The sequence below is a fragment of the Cariama cristata genome, unplaced genomic scaffold (genome assembly GCF_000690535.1).
Source record: "Cariama cristata isolate BGI_N322 unplaced genomic scaffold, ASM69053v1 scaffold17329, whole genome shotgun sequence".
Taxonomy (NCBI): Eukaryota; Metazoa; Chordata; class Aves; order Cariamiformes; family Cariamidae; genus Cariama; species Cariama cristata.
Genome location: NW_009634207.1, coordinates 11,390 through 37,271, shown reverse-complemented (window position 1 = coordinate 37,271; position 25,882 = coordinate 11,390). Strand labels below are relative to the sequence as shown.

The 25,882-nt window shown below is 40.3% G+C and overlaps 2 protein-coding genes across 2 annotated transcripts; one reads left to right on the top strand and one right to left on the bottom strand.

Moving 5' to 3' along the window:
• Positions 1–452: 452 nt before the first annotated feature.
• KIF20A (kinesin family member 20A) lies at positions 453–9,368 on the top strand. Its single transcript, XM_009707072.1, has 18 exons — positions 453–611; positions 1,095–1,184; positions 1,316–1,435; positions 1,900–2,038; positions 2,131–2,306; positions 2,397–2,541; positions 3,285–3,485; positions 3,736–3,847; positions 3,938–3,997; positions 4,593–4,736; positions 4,818–4,983; positions 5,237–5,401; positions 6,074–6,213; positions 6,310–6,412; positions 7,060–7,267; positions 7,655–7,746; positions 8,040–8,177; positions 8,698–9,368. Exons 1-18 carry the CDS (start codon positions 453–455, stop codon positions 8,968–8,970), a joined length of 2,631 nt encoding a protein of 876 aa, XP_009705374.1. The 3' UTR covers positions 8,971–9,368.
• Positions 9,123–24,851, bottom strand: SFXN1 (sideroflexin 1). Its single transcript, XM_009707074.1, has 10 exons — positions 24,682–24,851; positions 23,860–24,030; positions 21,074–21,172; positions 19,909–19,984; positions 18,751–18,836; positions 17,389–17,516; positions 16,786–16,835; positions 11,581–11,630; positions 10,880–10,927; positions 9,123–9,427 (listed from the first exon to the last, which is right to left on the bottom strand). Exons 1-10 carry the CDS (start codon positions 24,843–24,845, stop codon positions 9,331–9,333), a joined length of 969 nt encoding a protein of 322 aa, XP_009705376.1. The 5' UTR covers positions 24,846–24,851; the 3' UTR covers positions 9,123–9,330.
• Between the last annotated feature and the right edge of the window lie 1,031 nt (positions 24,852–25,882).

The following is a 25,882-nucleotide window of genomic DNA, read 5'->3' as shown; positions in this document are numbered from 1 at the left end:
GGGTGCGTGTGTCGGGGGGGGCGGCCTATGTGGAGCTGTGTGTGGGGTACTGTGTGGTGGTCGGTGTGTACGTTATGTCTATTAAGTCCCATGTTGTGGCGGGGGGTGGGGTGTATGTGTGGTGTATCTTATGTGGTGGTCTATGTGTGTGTGTGGGGGGTCCAGTGCGGTGGTCCGTGTCTGCAGATAGTGTGCCTGGGGTCCTGTGTGGTGGTGGTGAGGTGTGTGCATTTGCAGCTGCATCCTGTATTTGTCAGTGTGTGTGTGGAAGGAGGGTTCTCTGTAGCAGTCTATGTTTGTATTTGTGGGGAATGGATGGGTAAGGTAGTGGTGGCAGACTGTGTGTAGAGGGGTGTATGCGTGGGGAGCAAATCTTAGACTGCTGGAGGGCTGCTGTAACATCACCCTATCCTCACGGTGCCCTTTTTTCTCCAGGAGCTGTGTGAGACGCCATGGCGCAAGCACTTGCCTCCCCAGGGCTGTTCTCTGATGATGATGTTGCAGTCTCCCCTGTTCTTGAATCCACAGCAACAGGGTTTGTGGCTGATGTGCGCAAAGACCTGCTGCCGGAGCTCTCTGCCATCTCTCCAAATCTAGAGGTCTCCCAGCAGGTGAGGTTGGAGCTCTTCTGTCACAAACAGGGTAGTCTTTTGACTTGTGGCTGCTGTGGCTCTGTAGAAAGGCGTTGTGACACAGGGCCAACAGAGACTCTTCAGAAGAGGCTAGAATAAAATGTTGCATTGAGGGGAGCAGTTCCTGTTATGAGCAGTGTACTATGAAGGGCATAGTCAGTAAGTGCCTCTTAACACGATGCCTCTTAGTGTGGCACTTGGTCTGGGGGCTGATTTCGGTGTCAGGTCTTTGGGTTGTTGGCCTGATTCACTAGATAAACAAAAGAAATGCTGGTGTACCTGGAAATGCCTAACAAAGGTTCCAGCATTGCTAGGGATTTTGGGACCAGAGAAGCGTCCATTAGTTGCTGAGCATTAGTTAGGGTAGCATGTGTTCCACGCTGTGGTTCCTGTTAGTGTTCTGATGGATGGTTGCGTACTGCTTCTCTGGCTACCATGTTTAACCTGTACTGATTTCTGCAGACTGTAGCTGAAGACAATAATGGAAAATTAAAGGTCTATCTGAGAGTTCGACCTCTGAAATCTACAGAAGTGGAAAAAGGGGAAGACCAGGTGAGTTGCTGAATGAAGCAGTCTCTGAGCTGGTTGCCTGTGTACCTGCTGGGAGATGCTGTTATCCTTTCCTGTCTATGCTATGGCCCCTTGTAAGCCATTGCAGTCATGGGGTTTTATGTGTTCTTTAGGGCTGTGTTTGCATTGAGAATTCAGAGACACTTCTTCTCAAAGCCCCTAAGGCCTCCTTCACCATGCGGAGCACAGAACGTGGAGTGGGACAAGCAGTACACAGATTTTCTTTCACCCAGGTAGGTAACTGGGATAAACAATCCATCTGGAGGCTTTTTGAGCTTAAACCAGCCTTACAGCTTGAAAAGCTGACTTACTAATACACACTGATTCCAGTGCCCTGTGTGAACTATGTAGTCCTGTACAATCCTTTCTACTTAAGTCTTGCTGTTGCTGTTTCCTTAGTTTTTCTCTTTTTAAGCTGATCCTGACAACTTTTTGGCAGCAAATGCCAAACTCTTGTTTTGTTCATGAGGCTCTAGACACACTAGAGGCTGTAGTGGTATCAGATGTTACTGGATTAAGCAAGTGAACAGCTTGTTTTTGTAGGGGGCTTGGACCGGAATTACTGGTGGGTCTGCTGCTCGTGATGTGGGGCTAGTAGAGGGAACAAAGGACTATGTAATATTGCTTGAACAACCATCAGTAGTCAAAATATAAGAAAGATTTACATGAGGCCATTTTTCATGTGTCTTTTTTGCAGATCTTTGGACCAGATGTGGGGCAGAAATTGTTCTTTGACGAGACTATGAAGCAGGTGGTAAAGGAGGTACTGAATGGGCAGAACTGGCTCGTTTACACCTATGGCATCACCAATTCAGGGAAGACTCACACTATTCAGGGTAAGGAAAGCACTAGGTGTTAGTAGCCTGTCGAGGGAGTTGTCTGCTTCTATATGTGAATCCTCAGCTTGCTGCTGCTGTTCTTGCTTCAGGCAGCAACAAAGATGGGGGGATACTGCCTCGCTCCTTAGCAGTCATCTTCAACAGCGTGGGGGACCGGCTGTACCAAGGCATGGATCTGAAGCCTTCCCTCTCCAATGAGGTGATCTGGCTGGACAGCAGGCAGGTGCGACAGGAAGAGACCAAGAAGCAGACCATACTGCGGGAAGTAAGCACGTGGCTTCAGGGAGGTTTAACAATAATAGGGGAAGGACGGTGTCATGCTACATACACACTCATGTTCTTTGTTTCCTTTCAGGAGGAGCTGTTAACGCCACTGAAGAGAAGTCATAGTGCCGAATCTCAGCTCCAGGCCGCTACTAGTGGCAGTTTCGACAGTGGAGTTGCAGGCCTCTCTTCATCTAGCCAACTTGCCAACCATTCAGACATCAGCCAGACAGAAGGTATGTCTGGAAACCTGTTGTGTACTACCTGTTGCTTGTTGTTGGAGGATGGGGGAAGAAAGGGTGATAGCTATTTGGGTACTGTGTTGTGGGTAAGGGAGCAAAGGTGCTATAGTCTCACAATTTTCCCTTTGAAAGACAAGGATGCCAGGGCTGAAGAACTTTGTTACGTATGTCTTGCCAACATATGAGAACTCAGCACTGCATAATAACTCAAGCCTTGTGAAATGAAAAGTTACTTGACACCCACTTACTTCATTCAAGGGATGTGGTTGTTGAGCAGCCGAATGCCATGTGATGGGGATAGCTGGAAAGCAGGGTGCTAAAGTGACACGTTGCACTGAGCACTTGCGCCCAGACTTTCAAACCTAGGAACTACTAGCTGATTAGGTATCCAGAAGCAAGGAGGGATAGAGGTAACAGTGGTTAAAACTTCACTTACACTGGGAAGAGTTTGTGTTTGAAATATTCTATAGTTCTGGAGTCAAGATCAAGTGTATAAAAAATCCTTACACAGAAAGGAGGATACCGTTAACAGGAATGTTAGGCTGTCTCACTGAGGACAGACATTAGTGTAGGTCCAAATGGGAGGAGGAATATAGAATAGATTTGAGTTCGGGATTTTTTGGAAAGATACCTCAGTCTCTAGCTAAACCATTCAGGTTGGACCTGTGAAAAGTTGCAAGCCTGATTCTTTTTTTTTTTTCACTTTTAAAATTTTCCTTCTTTATCTTTTTCCTCAGAACTGGGCCCTTGCTGGGCTGACTTGGATCGTATTTCACTCACCAACACAGGAGATGTGCAGTTCTCCATTTGGGTCTCCTTCTTTGAGATTTACAATGAGTTAATCTATGACTTGTTAGAACCAGCTTTACCTGGCCAGAACCGCAAGAGGCAGACACTGCGGCTGTGTGAAGACCAGACTGGCAACCCCTATGTGAAAGGTAGATTTAACTGAGATATTTTTAGTGGCCTGCTAGGGAGACTTGAGGACTGAGTGGGTGGGTGGCTTAGTGTTGATGTGCTGGGGAGCATGATGTCCTCTATGGCCCCTCGGAGGTCTCTGATGTCTGGATTACAGGAAAGTTAAGTTTGTTAATGTCAAGCGAATGCAACGGTGAAGTTGCAGCTAAGATAATTAAGTTTTCTGCTAGTCTCCTAACTGTCTTGCCCAATGCGTGCCTCCTTTTCCAGATCTGAACTGGATCAATGTCCGGGATGCTGATGAGGCCTGGAAGCTCCTGAAACTGGGTCGGAAAAACCAGAGTTTTGCTAGCACTCACATGAACCAGAACTCCAGTCGCAGGTCTGAAGAGGGAGGGGGGTTGTTTAGGCAGAAATACAATTCTGAGGCTTAAGAAAGATATTTTTAAAATATCTGCATGTTCCTTTACAGTCACAGTATCTTCTCCATTCGGATTCTGCGCTTGCAAAGAGGTGTCCCAAAAATCAGCGAGTAAGTTTCATGCTCTCTAGTATTTGGAGGTGTTCTCTGTGGACTCAACTTTACCGTATCTTTTGTTGTGGATCTGGGGTGTGGGAAAGCATCTTGGGGAAGCTCTTGTTGAAAGTACTTGGAAGGAGTAAATGTTCCCACTCTTAAGTCTTGGAACTGACCAAGGAGTTTGTGAGCAGTACTGCAAAGTACAACGTGAGGTAGTTCTCAGGCTTTTTGGATGAAGGTAAATGTGAGTAACCTCGCCCTTGCAGCAGGGCTGATTTGAGTGCTACCAATGCTGGTTTCTGGGAGGTAGTTGTCTGGAAATGGGCTGTCTCAGTACCTGGGAAGCGGCTGTCCTGAGGACTGGCAAAGGATCTTTGAACCTGACACCACAATGCTCATGTTGGTGCTATTTTGTGTAACCCCCTCCATGTAGGGTAGACCTTTTGTCCAGTGATAGCCTGTACACCCCAAAAGAGCTTCCTGTGCCCTTTATGGGGAAGCTGGGAAGGTGAGCAGGGTAGGTGGTTGCAGGGTGTCTGAATTCTAAACCTGGATAGAACTGGACAAACCCAGTAGGTCAGGTGAATACCGCCTGTGTTTTCTTCAGGTTATCCCTGTGCGACCTTGCGGGGTCAGAGCGCTGCAAAGACCAGAAAAGTGGGGACCGACTGAAAGAAGCAAACAACATCAATACCTCCCTCCACACACTGGGTCGCTGCATTGCTGCCCTCCGCCAGAATCAGCAGTCCAAGTGAGTATCCAGAACTCCAGAGGGAGGGTGTGGGGAGGCTGTTTGGCTTTCCCATGGGCTCACTCTTGTCTCTCCTCACAGACTGAAGCAGACTGTGGTTCCCTTCCGGGACAGCAAGCTGACCCGTGTGTTCCAGGGTTTCTTCACTGGACGTGGGCGCTCTTGCATGATTGTCAACATTAACCAGTGTGCATCTACATATGATGAAACTCTGTATGTAGCCAAGTTCTCAGCCATTGCCAGCCAGGTAAGTAGCACGCATCAGAATCAGGGCATGGTCAGGAGATATCCTGCTTCTGTAGAAATGGGCCCCTTTCCATCACAAGGCAGGGGGAATGCTTGCAACTCTTCCCTATGCTTCTCCAGTCGATTATTACCTTTACAGTATTTCCAGATTCTGCTAAACTGAAAGGGTTGACAGGTTGCAGAGAAGTGCTGTGTTTAAAGACTAAGCAACTTCCAGGCCTTGTGGACTACTGCTGATGGTCTTTTCCCTTCAGCTTTTACAGGCCCCTCCCACAAAGCTGGGACTTCCATCCATACAATCAATCATCAAAGAGCATAACAGGCGAACCAGCCAGGGTCTAGAGGCAGTGGCAAAGGAAGAAGTGGAATCAGAAGAAGACAGTGAGGATGAAACGGATGTCTCCATGTATGAGAAGCAGGTGGGTTGTGATTTGTTTTACAGCCTTTAGGGACAGAGGGGCAAGAACGTGACTGTTAGCTTTGGCCTGGGAGGTGGGGCTGGAGGTCGGCACTATTACAAGAAATGACAGAGAACCTCAGAAGGATATAGGACCCAGGATACTGGGAATCCATAAGGAAAACATTCCACAGTTGGTCTAAATCTGAAGCACATGCCTAATTTGGAAACACTTTGTCATCTGTGGAATAGGGACAGTAAGAGCACCGGTGCAGATCTATAATCCCTACTCTCCACAGGAAATCTAGAGATCAGAAAACATGCAAAACAGATGGCTAAATTGAGGAAAAATAATCAAACTTCCTAGATACTCAAAGTGGGCAGCTGGAATAGCTGAAAGATCAAGATGGAAGTTGTATACCTACAGAGACTTGAGTTTTAATGTGTCAAGGTAGCAAATGCAGGTGCAGCCCTCGGCAGTGCAGCAGGGGAAGCTGCTCTGGAGATAGCAGCGTTGTTTAAGCTGTCTCATGGGATAGGAATTAAGAGCAAACCTGGCAACTTCTCTTTCCAAGTGACTAAAAGAATCTTAAACCTAGATCACCCTAGACTACACATACGGGATCACCTAGTTGGTTCTAGGTCCTAATTCTGTTGTGCAGCATGGACAATGGAGTTTGCGTCCTTCTTGCAGGACTTGTTGCGTGTAGTGGAAGCTGCACGACAACTGCTGGTGCAAGAGCGGCAGGAGAAGCTGCAACTAGAAATGCGCCTCCGTGAGGAGATCTGCAATGAGATGCTGGAGCACATGCAACAGAAGGAGCAATGGTGCAGGTACAGCTTATGCTGATCTCCATTCCTTTGCTCAGGGTGAGCTACAGTACCAAGAACTGCTAGATCCTGACATGTAATTGTTTGCCCTCTTTGTAGCCAACATGTGGATGCTCAGAAGGAGCTGCTGGAGGAACTGTACGAGGATAAACTGAATAACCTGAAGGAGTCACTAACTGACTATTACCAGGAGCAGATCCAGGTCTGTTCAGGGCAATGAAATGACATCGGGAAAGTGGCAGGGGGTTGGGAGGGGACTCTGGGGTACCTGAGTCCAGGTAAGTGACTTATGCAACTGAAAGGAAAGATTTTGCTTTTTGTGGTATTTTTTGTGATATTATTTGATAGCTTGATCCACAATTTTTGCTTCTTGTCTACTGCTTTACGTAGTTCACTAGGCTATTTAATTTTCATTCCTTAACCTGGAAGCTAATGTGCAACCACTCTGACTCTATTTGTTCAATGTGACTCTCTCCCACCTTACTCTTTTTGCTTGGCACTCTTCAGATTAACACAAGTTCTGTGAATTTCTCTTCTTAATCTTAGTTGTGATGATGGATATGGGCCTATCTGTATTTTTCATGTTATGGCATTTGAGTGGCCTCTGGGACTTGTTGCAGACCTCTCTGAAGATGCCAACTCTCAAAAAATTCCATTGTCTTGAGGCTGTAAAAAAATTGGTTTAGGCTCCCAGGAAATGGGTTCACTGTTTTCACTTAAGGGACATTAAAGACTGGGTCTAACGTGTGAAGTGTGTGATTGAGAAAGTCTCCTGGAAGATGTTCAAAGTTTCAGAAAAACTGTGTTAAGAAAATCTTGTTGAATATTTGAACAAACTTGCTTTCTAAGGAGCGTGATGAGAAGATTGAGGAGCTCCAAGCGGCTCTGCAGGAGGCAAAACAAAAAGTGGAGATCCTGGATACTAAGCAAAAGGACTCAGGGCAAGGCTTGCGTCGATCAAAACGCCTTGCTGCCTCATGCGCTCTGCAACAGGAGCTGGTAGATACTAAAGCCAAACTGCAGCAATGTCAAGTGGAGTTAAATATTGCAACAGCAGGTAAGGCAGTGATGCAGCACTGGTCCTGAACTATGCCTGGGCAATCCTTGTAGAGGGTTAGGGATACTTTTTTGGTAAGGCATGTTGGATGTAGACATCTTGAAACCACTATTCTGAGTTGTAGATGATAGGAATAATGTGCTGGATGGACAGAGTTTCACTTCATTTTCACATGAAAATGGACTTTAGGGCAAGATCATATTCCTATCAAAATTCTAAAGTCCCTTTGTGTAACTGAAAGGGAAAAGCTTGGAATGTTGTGCATGTCTGCAAACTCAAAGCTTTTCTCAGCTTGCCTGTGGCAGCCTGTCTCAAGGGATGTCCTGACTTCAGAAAAACCGGAAGCTCACGAATGTACTGTTGCTCACTACTTTTGTCTGTTCCTAGAGTTGCGGAAGTACCAGAAATTACTGGAGCCACCTCCCTCTGCCAAACCCATTACTGTGGATGTAGACAGGAAGCTGGAGGATGGACAGAAGGTAACTCCATCTCTGTGTTACAGAAAGGAACACTCACAGGGTAAAGTGGCTGTCAGTTTAAACAGCATATGGAGCTGCTGTTCACAGGTTTTCAAACAAATGGTTGAAGTTGAAATGGGTCTGTTGAAAAGAAACCCTTACTAGAGATGTGGAAGGCTGTGGTATCTGTGATCCCAGTGCACCTCACTCAGATGGGATGCTCCCTCAGTACTGCATGTCTGAATTACCCTAGAGTGGCTTTGTTTGCAGAGCAATGTCAAAGCTAGGTGTTGTATTAAATCTTTCTCCTGTAGAACGTCAGATTGCTGCGTTCAGAATTACAAAAACTTGGGGAGTCTCTTCAGTCTGCAGAGAGGGCATGCTGCCACAGTACAAGTGCAGGGAAACTTCGAGAAGCCCTCTGTATGTGTGATGACATTCTGGCCAGACAGGTAATGTGTCTGTTTTTTGTGGGTTGCACAGGGGGATTTAGTCTATGCACTTTGCCATAACCAGCAGAATAACCTCTGTTCTTGCAGCTGCAAATAAAAGACTTATTCTCTAGATGCATACTGTCTATCACATTAAGGGAGCTATATCGCTAACTTTTTTTGATGGCTGAGTCAGACTGCATACTTAACTCTCCAAAGGAGACCCAAATTGTTCCTGTTCTGTTAACTGACAGCCTGCACTTAAAAGTAGAATTCAGACTTCTCATTTCCTTATCCACTTTATCACAGTTGCTATGGCAGTATGTTTGCAGCAGGGTGGATTAAGCTTCTTCCAAGCCTTACTGTTCCTATTTTGTTATTGAACTGCTACACTGTTGACAGTGGAAGCTTTTATGCATGGCCTTATTTAGCACACCAGTTAGTGAATTTTGGCAAAGGCAGTTTATCCTGTTCTGTTCATAGTAAGCAGGAAGTTAGACAACTTGTCCTATCTTTATGTATATTGCCTTCCCTTTCTCAGGACCAAACACTGGCAGAACTGCAGAACAACATGATGCTGGTAAAACTAGACCTGCGGAAGAAAGCAGCTTGTATTGCTGAACAGTACCACACTGTGCAGAAGCTCCAGGCTCCTCCAACCTCTACCTTAAAGAAACGCTTCTGTTCCAACAGGGAAAACCTACAACCTAATCAACCTCCTGGTAAAAAACCCTTCCTGCACAACCTTCTGTCACGTTCAGCTCCCCGTCCTGTTGCTGGCAGAGGGTGGCAACTTCGTTCAGTTGCTCTATGACTTTTCATAAAGAGAACCCTGCCCTGCTATTCCTGGAACAGGTGGCAAATCCAATATACTAGCATCTATTTTTCTTTGTATGCTTGTTTATTGTTATAGTAGCTGCTTGAGCTTATGTAAACATTTTTGGATATATATATATATATATAAACTTTTAATCAATACCAAAGTGGACAAAGTGACCTTTTCTAATTCAAACACTACAACAATGAAAGTCTTCAAATATAAAATAATGCCGATCATCAAAGTTGTTTAACAAAAGGACAAGTTGAAAGTGAGTTCTCATCTTCAACTTATGTTGGCACACAAAAAATAAGTTCACAAGATCCTCCTTGAAAGGTATTTTCCTTCCTTGAATTATTATAATCCTTTATTAAAGTATACACGTTCTAGTTCAGAGCTGTTCTCTCGGATCTTGGCTTGCAATTCTGGCTCCAAGCGTGTTACAGACATAGAACTAAGCAAAAGAAACAGTAAAATGGTTATATATAACAAGCACTAGAATGTAAAATATGATGGACAATGCATCTCGTTAAACTTCCTGGATGGTGAAGAGAGTTTTCAGATCTTTTTAACTTCTTACGAAGGAATTATGCTCACAGACCAGGGGCAAATGAATTCCTGTTTAAAAGGCAGTCAGATAGTCTATAGAGTCAAAAAAAGGCTGTTGCTATTGCCATGAGGGTAGGAATCTACTTAGTTGCTTGAGGTGGCTGCTGGCAACAGAAACTTACCTTCCTAAAGGTGTTTTTATCAAATATAATGTATTTGCCTATTTAACTTACTGCCTGATTTTATTCACTTGAATAAAAGGTTTATCTTTATAAGAGTCATCTCACACTAAAGTGAATTAAGCTGCCAGGTCATTTAAACAGCTGAAATTTCTTTAACACAGTTTAAGGTCTAATATTCCTATGAAATGGAGAGCCCTGGTTAAAATCAAGAACTGTGCCACACTTGCTATGCTAGTTTGTCAAGTTATGTCCAGGTAGCCTTGTGCACTTATTTACAGCAATTCTCTATTCTTTGCTAGGCAGGGAAACAGATGGTGTCAGACTGCTTTGTTGTACTCAAACAATTTCATTGGATGAGAATTAGGTATTGTTTTCTGGAAGTCAAAAGCTATTTTAGTTGCTCAATATTTTAATGGATTCAGCTTCAGCTTGCATCATTTAAGCTACACTGGCAGCTTGTCAAGTTTAGACAACCAGTAATAATATGAGATGGACAGCTTAGTTGAATTTAAGACCCTGTTCATACATAATACTGCAAATTGAGCTAACTTTATTTGTAGTTAACCCATCCAGGTTTCATTATGATTCAGCTGTAATGAATATTGTTTCTAAGACAGTTTTTGTTACTGAGTGACTTGTGTATTGATGAAAAATTCTTTCTGGAAAAATGTTAATCAAATTACAAATAAGCATGTATAGTCAAGTGCTGTTCTGTATAACCAGAGGAGCTTCCAGCTGAATATAAAATGGGCTCTGACTATTTAATGAAGCCATAACCTTACTGGACATGAATATATTGTTTGGACCACATTAGCCTTTTTTATGAATCATTCCAGTGATTCTTAACTCTGTATTATCAAGCTCAAACTTCTCAGCTTGAAATAGCATGGTTAAACCACTCACCTAAACCTCTTGTTCACTATCCTTCTGTAGCTGCATCTCAAGCTGCTAAGAGTTTGTAAACAAATGAGCCCAACTCAACTACCTATGTATTATTGATGAGTAATATAGTTATTACTTTTCTGATAATTCTCATGTTTATCACACTTGTTATATGGGAATTAAGTCTGTATGCTCTAGGAGGCAATGACCACTTGTTTTTGTCTTTTGGCAGTACCTTGCATGCATCTGGGAATGTAACATTAAAGTAAGACTAATATAACAGGAATACGTACCTTTTTTGAGGAAACAGTGCACAACACAGGGGTGTTGCAAACACGAGACTAGATGAGACAAAAAAGAGTTTACAATATTTAGGGTGCTAAAAGAGAACTTAAAACCCTTAGGCGTGGTCTTCTAGGCATAAAGGTTTTATTTTTTTTTTTCTATATAGTGAGGTAAAGTTCCACAAAGTGCTATGTAACCTTTATTTCTCACTGCATTATACTTTATGAAGTCATTTACCTACTATGTAGTACTAAACGCATCAATACTATGCTTACAAATCTGTATGAAATTATCATTTGATGTCCTTCCAGTGTTTTGCATTGGTGTGCATGACAACATAAAATGCTAGACAACAGCAAATGAAACTCTCCATTAACCAACTGTTTCAAGAATTCATCAACCTACAGGACTAGATTCCAATTATTGTTTATGGAGGTAGCAGCCAAAGCATCTTTTCTAATCAAGATGCTACATGCCTTTTTTTGCCACTCCCTTTTTTTCTCCCTCCTTCTATTTTTCCTCATTACTAATGGCTTTTTTTAATATGGTATTATCAGTTATAGATATGGAAGTGAAGTAACTGCTGTAGCCTCATTAACTCTCAACTTTTTTTTTCTTCTTTAAGCAAAGTGCAAATATTGCTACTTCCTCTAAAAAACCCTACAGTTATCTCTTAAAATAGCAGACACAACCCAAAGAAATCACTTACCAGAATCCGACTAATCCAACTTGAATGGGAGCACTCATCCAAGGAAATCTCTGTCAAAACCAAACCATGTACAGTGAGTGTGGTATCTTTTCTCCCCCCCTTCCCACCTTCCTGGAATTCTTATATTCTAAGAGACAGATTGCACCTGAAAGACTCTTGGACACAACAAAGGCAAGACAATTACCAGCATACCTTAAAGCTGAGCTCCAAATTTGAGAGCTCAATCCCTTTCAAAAGTAATAAGAAAGTTCCCAGTGATAGCAATGTACACTGTTATCCTGGGTAAGTGTCCCTTAGAAACTACAATAGGCAGTTGACTGTTTTACTCGTGACCTGATTCTGAGTATGTGGGCGACCCCTTTGGGTCACACAAGCCCACAGTAGCTAGCAACACAGCCAAAGTTTGGAGCAGTGCTGCCACACCTCTTAAGGGCACTGGGAATTTTTCCCAGGCATCCCTAAGAAGAGCTAGGTCTGGTTACAGCTCCTATGTCCTTGGTGACGTCAAACGGTTTTAACTTGCAACTGGAGATTTACTTTGTGAGCAACAGCAGCCACCAGCCATAAATAAGGGATGTGTCAAGGAAAAATGTAAGGCTGCCTGTCTTAGCCTTTTCTCCTGACGTCATTTGCTTTGATGTGTAAGAACTTGCCCTTGTAGCACAGTCAAGTAAGCTCCAGTTCTGCAAGAGTTCACCTTTTATTAAGAGGAAAAAAAAAAGGGTAGAGCAATTGGGGAAACAAAGCTCAGAAAGCAACACATAACCTATGGATGCATTTTTAGCTTATTCCTCATTACTGTAACTTTTGCAGGACTTGAACATATATGATAGTTTTCTTGTAGGCCTTTAAATAATTTAGGAATCCATTCCCCCCCATGTTAGAATTTTAGTTGAAATTAATTATTAATGAATTAAACCCAGACCTGTTGAAATGAAGGCCTGCAATGGCCTTCTGTTGCTACAATAAAATCGGTGTCTCTAGTAAGCAGGACATACACAACTGCTATGATAATGGGAAGCTTTTAAAACAAAACAGCTAATGAGTTAAAAACCACACATTACAGTGAATGATGTTGTCAACAAAGATGAATTTTTTTCTGCAAAAAGCATTTCTCAAGATGTAGAAGTTAGAGGGGAAACTAGTGAAGAAAAGATGGGTGCTATTTCAGAGTAGAAACAGGAAAAAGAAATTTAGAAAGCTTGGTAGGACAAAGCTTGGGTGCTAAGGTCACAGCAGCTTAAGAGGCATGGAAAACAAGCCTGTGTAGATTAAACTTTCTCCAGACCCTGAGGGAGAAGAAATGATGTATGAGATTGCCTCCAGGGAGGTGGTGGGGGGGAGCAATCTGTAATCCAGAAATAAGTGCAGGAAGAACTCTGCAATTCAGCAACAACCTGCAACGATAGACAACAAATGGAAAAAGACAGCAATAGCAAGAAGGATAAAGAGTGAACGCAGCAGTGCTCTGCTGCTCTGGCATTCCACTAAACACCTTCATTTGACTCGCAGCTGAGATAAATTCACTCAAAATGCTTTATATTTTATACATTGCAAGAGTTCATGACAAGAGATGGTGTGACTGACGGTGGAAGGGATGTGGGATTGGTAAATATTACATGTGTTTGGGAGCACAAGTGAAACTCTGTACAGCAAATGACTTCAGTCTCTGAGGAGAATTAAGGGAGAGGGATGCTCCGCATTGCAGTACAAGCATGGGACCTGAGATACATAACAGAAAAGCCCCAAATATGATTTTATAACTGAAAAGATTGTTGGAGGGTGTCACGAGAGTAACAGATGGTTTCATGCCTTTATCAAGAGTTGGTCATTAATCTGAGAGACAGGTGTCTACTAGTACAGACAACAGAAACAACACCTACTTCAGGTGCTGGAACATTTTTTGCCAAGGTACTCGATCCGAGTTCCAGTCTTTATTTTTCAAGAATGTTACCATGCTGCACTAATCAAAAAAGACGGTGAGGTAAAAGTTTTAACTTTGGGAGGTCAATATTAAGAATTGGAGTTCCCCAGGGAACAACATAAAACAATAAAGCAAAACTCAAATGCAGGCTGTACACCCCTACAAAGAGAGAGAATGGAGAAGTACAAGGCAGCAGAAGAATTCACGGTGTTAGAGAACTATCATTTAACCCTGGAAGAAGGCAGTTCCAGATGAATTAGGATTTAATTAACAGAAAAAACAGAGAAATTATAATTAAGCAAACAAAACTACCATTTTCTAACTGCTTCCTTTCATTGTTGGATCTCAAAATCTGTCAGCTTTCCCAGGCTAGCTATGCCTGTTTTCAAAAAAATGAATAAATGAAATGACAGTTAAATTAGGAATGCATGGAGGACTCTAAGGCATAGGACATTCAAGAACGACGCTTAAAAAAAAAAGGCTCTCTGTTCTAGGTTTGTAACAGTTTTGAATACATATTTTAGTTGCAGACTGAGACCCCAAGGAGCTTGTTTTAAGGATATATGAGGAAATTTCTGGAATCAACTAGAATGTTAATACAGTATGCAGAACAGGAGAGAAACGGTAGCTGAAACTGTAAGAGAAGTAATATAAATTAAAACTTCAATGTTTGGAATTTTCAGAAGGTTCTATGGAAAAAACCAATTTCTTTCCTTAGGAGGAATGTCACCTGTAACTAAAATAAATCTATAAACGTTGTGCCTCAGAGCAAGGTTGTTTATGGATCCTCCTGCTGCAGCAGATAAAATAACTTGGCTCTGCACAGAGCTAGTCAAGTGTACGTCAGTAGGAATAATGAACATAGATATTATACTGCCTAATCAAGAACTACTACACTGCATAATTGCACAAAAGGCAGTCAAAGCCACTGCTGAAATCTATAGCAAAAGTGCAAAAATATAAAAAAATATTTTTTCAAGTCAAGAAATAATTAGATTCTTTTTGAAGCAGTAAGTATATGCCTGTGTCCTAAAAACATTCTTGAGTCATTTTCTAGCAATAACTTTTGGAATACTGTTAATTCATACTACTGTTACCATCAAAATGTACCCAGGCAAAACAATGTCAGAACACAGGGGACGAACAGTGCTACATAACCTACATCTTCTTTCAAATATCATGAGGATGATAGCCTGCTATCACTGAGACCAGCATTCCGGAAGCATTTCTTTCTCTCTATCTTACTGCAGAACATCATTCTGTTTTCTTCATTATTTCACAACCATTTGCCTATTTTCTGGCCTTGCGTGTTGCGTAACAGGTTGTGGCAAGCATAGAAGAATTATTTTCAAGAGTGATGGTGTGCAAAGCAAAGGCTAAGAATAACGAGTTAGTAAAGCATTGTGTGGATGGTGTTGGAGTACTGCAAAGGGGATGTTGCTTCTGAAACCTGAAGAGGACATGCAGAAGCTGCGTGTTAAAAATGCAGCTCATTCCTTAATGGTTTTAATACTAATCTCTACCAGGTGTTACCACTGACTACCTGCAAAGCAGTGTTTCACCTGAACTCACAGTCTTTGAGGCTGAGGGGGAGGAACAGGTGAGCATAAACGGTCATGATGGTACCAAAGACCACTGAGTCACTGAAGAAATCGCTCATTTTTGCTGATCTGAAAAATTCACAACACCCTTATATTGATTATATCACACAAAAACAATATATATTTGTCTCCAAACCCTGAGGATTACTGCAACTTCTTCACAAATGTCATGTATTGCCAATTGAGTTGATAGCATTAGTGACATTTCTCCCATGTCAAATACATACAAAATAACATTTTATCTAAATTTATCTTTTTTTTTTTAACAAGGGTTAATGTTCTGTGTAATACATTCTCAAGAACACAAGACTATCACAAGCTGCTTAAAGATACTCTGCAAAGAGGGTATGGGTCAAAAGAAATCAGCAATTAAGAATTAGTCCAATCAGCATAGGGCTCTTTACGCTGCAGACAAACAGTGTACTTGGACGCACTGCAGTCTCACTTCTTTCAGGAGATATAAGCAGTGCACACTGACATTCACTCTAAAAGTCAAATGCCGCATTTCCTGGTTTTACACTCTAAGCAATAGTGTTTTCTATTAACAAGGGGGCAGGGAAGCAAAGCACTTCAGGAAAAGAAAGTTTTTAGAATTGGAAGACACTTGGGATCTCTTCCCAATGCTTCATTTATATATACAGAAGCACTTTCAAGTGGTGTTTGTAATTGGGTAATCTAACTCTGCACAAGAAAGATGAAGGGCAGAAATAATAAGAATTATAATTTAAATATTTTAGAAAGCTTTATCTTAGACAAAAAAAACCCAGGCAACTTCCCTTGCTTGCCCTCTCAGTTGTCACCCAAACTTTTCCAAGGGAGGGTCTGGAGACTCAGACCACACTTTCTTTTCCTAACTTTTTCTAACAGGAAGGAGACAGATTCTCTTAGGCTATTGTCCCTAGCTTGTTGGGTGGGTTTCACAGGCAGAGACTTCACCTGGAGTAAGTAAATCAGTGATATCAGCTGGTGAAGATGAAACTCCCTCTACTGGTAAAGAATTACAGAGCTCCTCATCCGAGTATTATTTCTCTTGTGTTAGACAACCCTATAATTAATTTCATTATTGTTCTTTACCCTCTCATGCACACATAGTGCATAATGTTGATTTAGTTTATATATTTACTAACACCAGGTGTTTGACTTCACACTACATTAGCATAAACAGACTACAGGAAATAATTAATCTTTGATGAACGTGTCCATTCTATGCCTACCCCACACTTGCTCATCCATTAAATTTTAAAGGATCATTTTCAAAAGAGATTTTTACCATCATTATTGTTTCCAAAGTCAAATTGCTACTACAGTAGCTAAGCAAAGCCTCCTTACTACTATCTTGAGAAAAAAGCATTATTAAAATTTTCAATATTTTTATAATAAACTGTATTCCAAGTCTCAGTGCAAGGAAGGTTTATTTACGAGAAGGAACTCTACATTTTAAGAACAATTATAAAAATAACAAAAAAGTTCATATTTTCTTAACGTTATTTTACACGGTGATAAAAAGAACCAAGCTATTTCTGTCTAAGGAAGGCATAAAGAAAGAGACAGCTGTAAAGCAAGCTCTACAGTGATGTCCTCCCAGAGTGTTTGGAAGGCAAATATGAAGACTCAGAAAGTACTTTAAATTCATGAAAATATTAACATGAAATACATATACATAGATTATCTAAGACTAACCTTTAAAAAGGCTCTCTTTTCCAATGTATTCATTATGAAGGGAGGAATAGCTGCAAATGAGGGGGGGGAAAAAAAGCATTAACCTTGCAGAAAAAGGCACTTAGTTTTCACTTTCTGTTAAGATGAACCAATACCATAATACAATTTTCACAGCCTTTTGTCATTAACGAAGCTTTCATTTCACATTGCCAATTCAAGATACTGGTTTGGTATTTACAGAGATAAATTCTTCCAATAAGCAAAAGTTCTTATTTCACAAGTAACTAAACCTGAGCTCAGTAACTTGGCACTGGTCAAAGCACCTACTTTTCACTAAACCAATTCCACTTAAGCGGAATTTGCTACCATTCCTTTGCTATCTGTATCTTTGGTGTAAGAGCATCCCAGGAGCTTTTCTGCTGCACTTCAGAGTAACATGCTGTGGATGTTTCACACTAAGAAATGTGCCTTTCTCTGTGGAACTTCTTAACAGAAACGTAAATACTGCCTGCATCAACCGTAAGATAATTTGGCCTCTGAGAAAATCACTTACATAGAATTTAAGCGCTCTCCCACATTAAAAACTGATAATCAGGAGCTGCATGTGACTGCAGTTATTCTTACCCATGCCAGGCCCAGCCATAAGAATCCTTGATATAACCACCTGGGTAATTGCCTGCTGAGCTGCTTTTGTTGATTCACCCAGTCTGTTTCCGTTCTCATCTGTGACGGGGATTCCAAATTTGAGCTCCCTGTTGAATAAGGGGTAAAAATAAAGCAGTGACTGACATGCATTTATTCAGCTTTTTTTCACCTTATCTTTGTCCCCTTAAAACTGTCATTTCTAAGAATTATGGTTTCTATTTTATTTTCTAAGTTAGCCTGTTCGTAACATTCTTTGGCACAAAAATTTCAAAAGGCAGAGAAAGATCTGGGGAAAAAAGTAAGTAACAGCAATCTGCTGCTTGAGCCTAGTCACGTGTATTCTAAGGGGGAAGAAAGGAGATGTGTTATTTCTGTAGTCCACAGAAGGGAGAGGCTCCTTCAAAAAGCAATTCAGAAAAGTGGAATTTTCTGGGCTGCTCTGGAAGTAGTCTGTCCTTTCTGACAGACAACACATGGAATACAGGAAGATTAGTTTCACTGGACTGAAACAGAAGTCTTGTGAAAATTCCTCTCTGGCATTCTAGTCTGAGTTTTCATTTCAACCACTGAGAACATATTTGAAAGTATAAAAGGATGCACAAAACAAACTACGTTTTGGTAACTGTACTATTCTCTATTAGATCTTTTGTTCAAGTGCAGAGTTAGGTGTTAAACTCACTTACTGGGGAGAGCTTCTAGGGGAGTGAGAAGCAGACAGAAAGGCAGATATGAGGACTGCCTTTATTCTTCTCTTCATCTTTTATAAGAGATAAAATACTACCATTGATTGAATTCCATTGTAAATACAAACTTTAAATACTCCCTTTTCTGCCCATAACCTTGTGTTTATAAAAGGATGCTTTTCATTTGTTTTTCCCCCACTTCTATTCTTAGTCCTAGTCAAATCAGAATACATAAGAAATTTTGTTTCAGAGAAAGTGCGTATTTTTGTAATGTCAGATGATTACACAGAACTGCAGAGCCTGACTTCTATGACTAACTTCTGCATGTGGGATTTGAAGCACCATTTTTGAAATGACTGTGTTTTTCCAAAGTTGAGTTTGTATTAAAGGGTGCACGTGATCAAGTTTTGAAGGACTGGTGCTTGGTTTCTGAGATCTAAGACCAAAGGACTCTATGGATATTCATCTGAAGAGAAGGAGGATGTTCTACTTTATACCTGCCGCAATTGATCAATCAAAACAAGATCATGCATGAGGTTTTTGCAAGGTTCTGAAACAAGCTAAAGATATATAATGTGCTTTATTTAGTAACTTGCTGATCTAAAAACTCAGTAACATCCTTTCTTCTAGAATGAGTGATCTTTGTTCTTTTTCCTACCTTTGTCTCATTAGTGGAATATTAATGCAGTTAGCAGCAGCAACAGCAGCAAAAGGAACAAACCGTCCTATAAGAGGTGAGACATGCTGTAAAACACGGGGGGAGGAGAAAAGAAAAAAAATTGCATCAGCATTTTATTTCCTGAAGGTCATATTAAAATGCTTCGTGTGCTAATGACAGACCAGACTTATTTCCTTCAAATTAAAATTCAATGAAAACTCACTGGTGGGCAGAGGTAAAACAATAAACAAACAAGACATAAATCATAAATACTTCTCCCAGAGTGAGCAGTGGCAGGAGACCGGCAAAAACAATCTTAATTTAGTAGCATCACTGCAGAGAAGTGGCAGCTTGTGAGCATGCCTGTCAGCCCCACAGCAACACTAAATAGACCTTAACTTTACTGTCTCTGCTGGCAAGGTCACAGCCAGCAACATCCATACCAGCTGCTTTGCCTCTAAAGGCACTGACTATGGAGGCTATTCATCTAGTCAATGTCTTGTATAATCTGAATTACTCTGCCTAGAATAGTCTCTCAAATAACCTGTCAATGCTATACCACTCCCAGTACATTAAAGCATAAGCAGAGGGGTGTAAAATAAATTTTTGCTGTTTTGTTTTTTTTAAGAACCTTTTTTTCTTGATTGTATTGTACAATTGTTTAAATGATTTGAGTTTTCTGCATTTAAGAGCAGCACCTCCTTACAAGTTCTTCAAGTCAGTTTAGAGTAAGCATCCACGTTTGCAGAAGTGACACTGCACCTTAAAAACACACCTATACAGTCTACGGGATAATGAGTCCACATTGTGGTAATTACATATCCACTCCAATTAACTTTCAAATACTATTAGGTACTTTGACACATAAAAAAGAAACTGCAAAAAAAGCACCTTATTAGATACAGTTTGCATTAACAAAACACAAGGCTGTTTGATCTATATATAAGGAGGACAGGCTGTTTGAAATACGTATAAAACCATTTACATGAGGCAAAAATAAGGTTGGGATCTAAAGAAGGGAGCTGCCAAAGGCCATTACAACTCCATACTGGGAGCTGTGCACAACATGACACACACGCAGGAGGAGAAATGAGCCATTAGCATCTCATAGAACACCACAGTTTAGTTAAGAATGGAAAAAAAAAATATCAGCAATACCTTTGTTAGTGCATTAAGTCCTAAAGCTGTTGCGACAGCACCAGTGGTAGCAGAAACATAGGCTGTTCCCAGCTGGCTAAAACAAAAATAAAAATGTTTGCACGTGCACAACAACTACATGTATGTCACTTTAAAAAATAGTTACATTTTACACACGTAGTTACACCCCTGTCAAAAGTTAAGAAGTAGACCTTTCTGTGATACTGCAATAAGATGTGGATGGAAGATTCAAATGGGACACTAAATTAAACACTGTTCTTTCACTAGCAGTAAAAATCACGTGCAAGTACCATCTTAACATTGAATCAGGTTCTGCTGGTTCTGCATTGCTATCTCTTCAGCATTTTCTCACATGTCTGAATGAACTCCTTAAAGGATTTAGTTCTGTATTTAATTTCCTAATTGCTTAAACTAATAAAATCAGTTTGGATTTCTAAGGGCATGTCTACAATAGTAATTAAAATCAACTGTACTGAAACCCATACATGCAGACCAGCTATGCTGCAAATACCCACATCGAATCCAATCCACCCTCAAACATACTTTACATACTTCCATCTAGGAGGTGTCTGTATATCCTCAAATCCACTGCTTTCTCCTGGACATCTATAAGCAAGTCAGCCTCAAACGCAGAAAGTCAAGCACTGCAATTCTAGTGACCTATTAATAATTTCTAGCTTTCTACATTTACTTAGTCTCTCTGTCTTCAAGTAGAAACAAGTACCGTGCAGACCAGTTCCTTGAAGGGTCCTCTTTTTGTAAATAAGCACACTGTGGTGTGTGTTATACTGCAGGGCACTGAGAAGATGGCACAGAGACACATCTGAAGATCCACACAAAATATCAAATTAGAAATATCCTGGTATAACACCAAACTGATGAGGCACTTTCAAATGGTTGACTGAGCAATGCAACACAGACTCCTATTAAATCCTATGCTCTTAAGTGCTTATGATCAAGGTGCTTAGGCTTATCTTTAATGGCAGAAATAGAGTTCTTGTCTCCATCATTCTCAGACTTCTGACCTGTGCATACCAAATTACTAATAAGCATAGATGAAAAAAACTTATCCCTCTATCACCTCAAATTTTAAAGCCCAACAATGTTCCAGTACATCAGAGAGCAACTTACAGACACATCAGAAGTATGTGGTTCAGTGTCTCACCTGACAGTAATTGGGGCATCACCGCTCCTGTTCGTGTAATTTACTATAGCATTGAAGGACTGGTTAATCCACTGCCAGAAAACCACGGCTGGTGTCGTTCTTGAAAAGAGAAACAATTATTATTATTATCAAAACCACAGTTGGATCAACAGAACAGAAAAATGATGGCAAATCAAGAAAAGCCAGCACGAGCAGTAATCATGCAGAGGTTCTTGTTTATCTGAATGAAACAATACAGCCAATGAGATACTGTTTCGATAATGAAAGTACTACTACTTCGAAGAACAGAATTTAAAATGATTGTAATTAAAAAGCAAGTTTCACTTGGGACAAAGGTTTGTCATAATAACAACAGCATTACAGCAAACCTCTATAAAAACACACACAGAGACTTGAATTTCTAGAATACTTTTCCAGCGTTATTATTCCTTTACAGTCTGCAAGTTGTCCTTGGAAGTTCCATAAGCGACTGAGGTGGATTTTAGGAGACAGGGTTTATCCTTTCAATCTTCAAAAAGCTAGTACGATGACAGTGTTTTAATAAACCCCCGTGACATTAAAACATTCAGTCACATGTAGAACTGTAACTCCAAAATGAAAAATTATTTTCATGAAAATATCTGCATGTTTAAGAAGTATAGGTACAGCACAGAAACTAATCTGGTTCAGTGCAGCATGAACCAGATGACCAGTCATCAAAACCAAACCAAAACAAAAAAAAAAGAGCTCCAAGGAATCCTCTTAAATTATGTCAGTGCCAATATGCAGATGCCTTAGGACAAAAAGGTGCTAACTTGTGAGCATGGGTGGGGGTCAGTGAAAAAAATATATTTTGTACAAGTTGCAGAGTCCCCATTTAACAAGCTAACGTGGTCCCTGTTAAACTGCAGGTACAATCATTTTATAAATGGTTATGCTGATAAGTAGCAAAAGTGACTGTCAATTTGTTCCACAATGTACGGGCTGTCTTGTGGAAGGATGAATGTTTTTGCTCTCAAACTAGTAGAATGTCTTAACAACGGGACAAACTTATAAAAAAGAAATCCACTAAGGGCCATTAAATAGAACACTACCTCTGGATCAGGAAGTTCCTGATCCACAAATATTTGGAGGCTAGGAGAGTATACCAGGGGAAAAGTGTTTCTTTGTGTACTCAGACCACAAACTCTGTCCCCAGTGGAGACATGACTGACAATTGTGCTCCGCCAGAATTTCAGTCAGGGGAACCAGGCCACCAAAAATAACAGTTGCTGCTGAAAAATATTTCCGGATCATTAAAATAACTTTTTCATAGGACTCTAAAGCTTATACTTAATTAAATCATTTAATAACACAGGCAGTAACAGTAACAGGAATGTGGCTCTCATTGGAGGGCTGATACAGAAATTAAGGGTGCTAAAGAAGCAGCAGTAGTTGTACCAATCACTCTGTAACAGGCGGGAAAGCAAAGATGAGATGCGAGAGTAGAAGGTGTTTGCCTATCACGAGGCTTTGGTTCTGAAATGGGAAGAGACATCATTTCTTTAAATTGTGAAAAATTGAAAGATTCAGGAGATTTGAAAGTGTATTCTTATTCCCTCTGGTTTCCAGTATCTGAATGAGATTCCAAAGTAACAATGATAAACTAGCTGGATGTTTTCCATCACTACTGCTGTTCTTTCTCCTTTCTTCCCGTACATGTGCAATTCTTTTCCTGACTCATCTTTTCCTGTTACCCTGCTACTGGTGTGTAGAAGATGTTAGGCCTGCTATAAAGTTTAAGCGTGACTCACATTGCCTTACTGCACGCCCAAGAGCCCTCATGGGTGTAACAAGGAATTTGCTTCTTCCAGTGGCCAGCAGTAACCAGAACACAGTGATATGCAGTAAAATGGAGGCTACAGCTTACCATCCAAGGACTTCTACACAATCCTGTTTGCACTGCAGAGGGTTTGGTCCAAGGAAACCAATGTCTTCAGACTAATAAATCATGTAGTTTTGAATCTGAGTGACTACCAATAATGCAAAGAAAAGATACACAGCTGCCATATGTATTACAGATAATAACAGAACGTGGATAAAAGAATAAGCAGTTAACAGGAAGCAGTGCTTGTGAACAGGCAGCTGTACTGATGGTTTTATTCATATTCTTGACTTTTTTAAAACACAAAGGTATATATGCACCATTCAAAATAGCCGTGCCTCTCTGGAGTGCGAGTCAAGAATGTGTAAAATCTCAGCATCAAAACCGCTATTGTTATTTCCTCTGAATCTCCCACCAGTTCTTGCTAACAAAGCATTGTGTCACAAAAATATTTCCAACATACTGGCTTCTGCTGTGGGTTTCACTGTACTGGTGATTCAAGAACTACTGAGGAAATGGAAGGATCAAACAGGAGCTGGAGAAACTCGATGACTGATGGACCGAAGCATGTTGAGTACTCACTTGGTAGACAGAACATCATACATGCCAGATCTCTACAGTTAGAAATTCCCAGGTATCCCCTCCTCTTTGTCCTCCACACAACTCCCCTAAAGGGATGGGATTTTTGAACATTCAACTTTCCCAGCTTGAAGAAAAGTGGGATGGTGAAGGAGAAGGGCTAAAGGCTTATCTCACAACAACTTCTAGGGGAAACCACTAATCAGTGTGAGGGAATGCAGAAAGAGAAGAGAAAAGGAAGCAAAATTTTACATTTTAAAATATTTATTATAAATCTTCTAAAATGCTCTTTTGATAATAACATTGATTTTCACTTATCTAATTTGTAGGTAAATGTTTTACGTGTTATATTGTCATCACTTACCTATAAAAGGTCATCATACAACCTGTGATAGTCATGTTCATGGGCACCTGAGCTGACATACGGCCAATCAAGACCATCTTTTCACCAGTGTCTGGGTGAAAGGCTGAATCGTAGATATATTTTGCTCTCCACAAGTCATCTTCCGTCAAGCCAGGTGCCACGATACCTTGTCTTGGGACAAGTTAAAAAACAAAACAAGACAACAGCAAAAAGCACAACTGTTATAAAATGCTGTAACCTTCAGTGACAAATGTGGCATCAGAGGATTTTAGGATGTTCACACTAAGTTAATCTAGCCTCACAGTTAGCTTGTAGATCTTCAGCTTTTAAATGGACTGCTGAAATAAAAAGGATCAAAACTCCCAGCAGTGGTTATGTTGGCTGAGTTGATATATCCAGCACCAACTTTGTATTTACTCAAACCTGTACTAGATTTTAGAGCTAAAATGTAGAGCTAAAATCTCTGGAGTCATTAGCGTGAAACTTTGAAAATTTACTTTGCAAGTATTTAAGAAACTACTTACTCCAAACAATATAACACATAAGAGGAAGTTTTAAACTCTGTTGTTCTATTAACTATTTTTGGAATTAGATACTTCTGTATTTTAGAATACTTAATAAGGGTCTTCAGACGACAAAATTTCCCCATTCCTTAGCAAATTTGTTTAAAAAAAAAAGAAAAGTGTTTCAAGCTCTGAAATAAGAAGAAAGAGTGGTGTAATGAATACAGTGTTTTAAATATTTCCTTTGAAATATATAACCATGTACTTATCATTGACATGGACTTTTTTGGGCTTGCAGTAAAAGTGATCAATGCCATACCTGTAATCATGCACAATTTTTCTTGCATTTTCCAGTTGGGCATCAGATAACAAAATATTCCGGGGGTCTGTTACAGTAAAGAAGTGACTGGCTCGTCCAACAAAAGTGCTTTGATCCCATCGGGGCTCCTTGATATTAATATTTAATGGTATATCTGCTGACATCTTCAAAAACTCTGTGAAGAAAATTGAAAATTTGCATTTCAGAATTCAACTTATTTCATTACATTATAATGTATCTATAACCTGCAAGATGAAAAGTGGTTATGCTCAGACTAAAAAACCAGAGAACAAACACAAAACAACTTGCAGAACTGAGGTTTAAAGGGGCAAGTATACATCCAGAAAGCAGATGATGTCAGATATCATTGTGGGTTTTAATGAGGGTGGTACTGATAGAAGTAAACAAGCAAGAACTTAGTTAAATGTCTACAGAAATGTTTCCATGACATTTACAGACATTTACACATTACATCTTTGTAAGAGTACGAGTTCTGATTATGAGGTAGAAGTACATCATATACATGTACAAATATCTGAGGATGCGGCAGATGCAAATAGAAATTTAGTACAGAAATTTGTTAATAAATAGCTGTACTAAATAACAATATATTAAGCAGAAGTGTGCTTTATTTCAATGATGAATTAGTGTCTGCTGAAAATATTGTCTTGAAGGGAAGGAGAAATTAAATATTTCAAGAGATGCCTGAAGAGATGCTATAAAGTGCAGTGACAGAAGAAATATTTAATAAAATCCAGTTAACTTCTTTGGCATAGCAAAATAAAACAAAAATTAGGAACACAAACCAAATAATTTCAATTAATAAATGTTGTTTCTCTAAATCCACATTTTAACAAAACCAAGATTATATAATGCAACAATTTGCCACATTATGAACACATGACCAGACCTCCTAATGATACTTCAAAGATGGCTAAAGAACTACAATGCAGGGCACTGAACTAACTTAGTTGTGCATTTATGCACAAACCCAGGAAATTAAAAATTACTTCAGGATGACTAAGTTTACTTCAACATCTAATGAAAGAAGGGCAGTTCCTGGACAGCGCAAGCTATGTGAATGTGAACTTTAACTTTCTTAAGTGAAATTTCTGCAGCATATTCAATAGCCAGTTTAAAAAAAAAATAAACAAAAAAACCCCATCCTCCAAATAATGCTTGTAATTCAAAAGCCTGAAGT

Excerpts from the sequence above, each read along its gene's own strand:
- KIF20A (XM_009707072.1), top strand. The coding sequence starts at position 453 with ATGGCGCAAGCACTTGCCTCCCCAGGGCTGTTCTCTGATGATGATGTT. Across the intron at positions 1,436-1,899 it reads ACAGATTTTCTTTCACCCAG|ATCTTTGGACCAGATGTGGG; the intron begins GTAGGTAACTGG and ends TCTTTTTTGCAG. Across the intron at positions 3,486-3,735 it reads TGGCAACCCCTATGTGAAAG|ATCTGAACTGGATCAATGTC; the intron begins GTAGATTTAACT and ends CTCCTTTTCCAG.
- SFXN1 (XM_009707074.1), bottom strand. The coding sequence starts at position 24,845 with ATGTCAGCAGATATACCATTAAATATTAATATCAAGGAGCCCCGATGG. Across the intron at positions 24,031-24,681 it reads AAAATTGTGCATGATTACAG|ACAAGGTATCGTGGCACCTG; the intron begins GTATGGCATTGA and ends ACTTGTCCCAAG. Across the intron at positions 21,173-23,859 it reads TGTATGATGACCTTTTATAG|AACGACACCAGCCGTGGTTT; the intron begins GTAAGTGATGAC and ends TCTCTTTTCAAG.